The sequence below is a fragment of the Pinus tabuliformis genome, chromosome 1_2, assembly GCF_031772625.1.
Source record: "Pinus tabuliformis cultivar Carrire ecotype Pingquan chromosome 1_2, CPIR1, whole genome shotgun sequence".
Classification (NCBI taxonomy): domain Eukaryota; kingdom Viridiplantae; phylum Streptophyta; class Pinopsida; order Pinales; family Pinaceae; genus Pinus; species Pinus tabuliformis.
In genome coordinates, this window is record NC_142298.1 from 1,121,355,148 (window position 1) to 1,121,356,470 (window position 1,323).

The window sequence follows — 1,323 nt, forward strand, 5'->3', positions numbered from 1 at the left end:
TCTTCCGCCGCTTCTAGATTCTTTTCATTGGGGTCTACAGCTCCTTTAGAGGAGGTTGAGGGGGTACCTTTTTCTAGTGAGGCTGATTTGTGGACCTCGGTCTCCTGAACCGTTTCTGTCTCTTTTTCGAGCTCGATCTCCTGGGTGCCCTCTGTTTGTGAACTCAGAGGGTCAAATTTATTTGCATGCACAGTCTTAATCGGTATCTAATGGGCAATAGGTTGATGAGTCGCTTTGCCGGTAGGGCCTCCCGATTTCTGGTTTTTAGATTGAACTTTGGTTCTCTTGACCCGGTTCCATCCTTCCTCCCTCCCTTGCACCGTTTCTTTGTTGGACGGGCAGTCTCTCGCAAAATGTCCATAGACATGACATTTCCGGCATTTGAAAGGTATTTGTTCATAATCTAGTTTCTGGAGATGCGTCTAGCTTCCGACCTTGAGTGTGATGGCCTCTGGTAATCCCACTTCTAGGTCAACCTCAACGCAGATCCTGGCACAGTCATATTGATCCTTATTATTAGCCCGGTCTATGAATTTCCCCAGGGCGTTTCCGATGTGACTCAGTGAATCCCAATTCCAACTGTGAACCGGGAGGTTTGGGAGCCTGACCCATACCGGGACTGATTTTGGTACATCAACTGTCGGATCAAAGTCCGAGGTCCAGTTGTTTAGGTATAGACCCTGAGGACCCATGAAGTAGGGTCCGTTTTGGAAGATCGGTTCCTTATCTTCCTTTGATGTAAATTCGAAGAGGAAAAATCCTCTCCCCAGAAAGTATGAGGTGACATTTTCTTTGATTAGCGGCGCCCAGTTCTTATTGACCCAGCTCTCAGTGGACTTTGGAGACGGCCATAGCCCTGTAAACTGGCCGATGAGGGCTCGTTTAGCTAACGACAGTGCAACTTGGATCGGGGTTTCTGGAGGAAGGGAAATCTCCGGGATTTCATCTAGTTTTTTGACGAACTTCGCTGCATCGGATGTTCTCTTCTTTGGCAGGCCAGCCAAAAGCTGGGAGAAGGCCTCAGCAGGCGATCTCAGTGGAGGAGGCGGGGGCGGCGGAGGAGATCCCAACCCCTCCATTGAAACAACCCCAGGGTCTGAAGGATCAGCACCCGGCAGGGTCCATATGACGGCCTATTCTCTGCATGCAAGTCACAGGGTTAGAAGGCTGAGGATCAGGGCCGATCCGCTGAAGCTAGTCTCGCAGGTCGAAGTCGCAGTCCCTCAGGTGCAAACGATCCTCCAGATGCTAGAATCCTAAGGAGATGATGAGTCGAGGATTCAAAGATCGCCTATTCTCTGCATGCAGGATCAGACCAGAGCC

General features: G+C 50.3%; 1 protein-coding gene across 1 annotated transcript; it reads right to left on the reverse strand.

Annotated features, from left to right (window-relative positions):
• Positions 1-422: 422 nt before the first annotated feature.
• On the reverse strand, positions 423-1,079 carry LOC149210078 (uncharacterized). Its single transcript, XM_089398860.1, has one exon. It carries the CDS (start codon positions 1,077-1,079, stop codon positions 423-425), a length of 657 nt encoding a protein of 218 aa, XP_089254986.1.
• Between the last annotated feature and the right edge of the window lie 244 nt (positions 1,080-1,323).

Bases quoted from the DNA above. Each gene is read 5' to 3' on its own strand.
- LOC149210078 (XM_089398860.1), bottom strand. From the start codon at position 1,079: ATGGAGGGGTTGGGATCTCCTCCGCCGCCCCCGCCTCCTCCACTGAGA.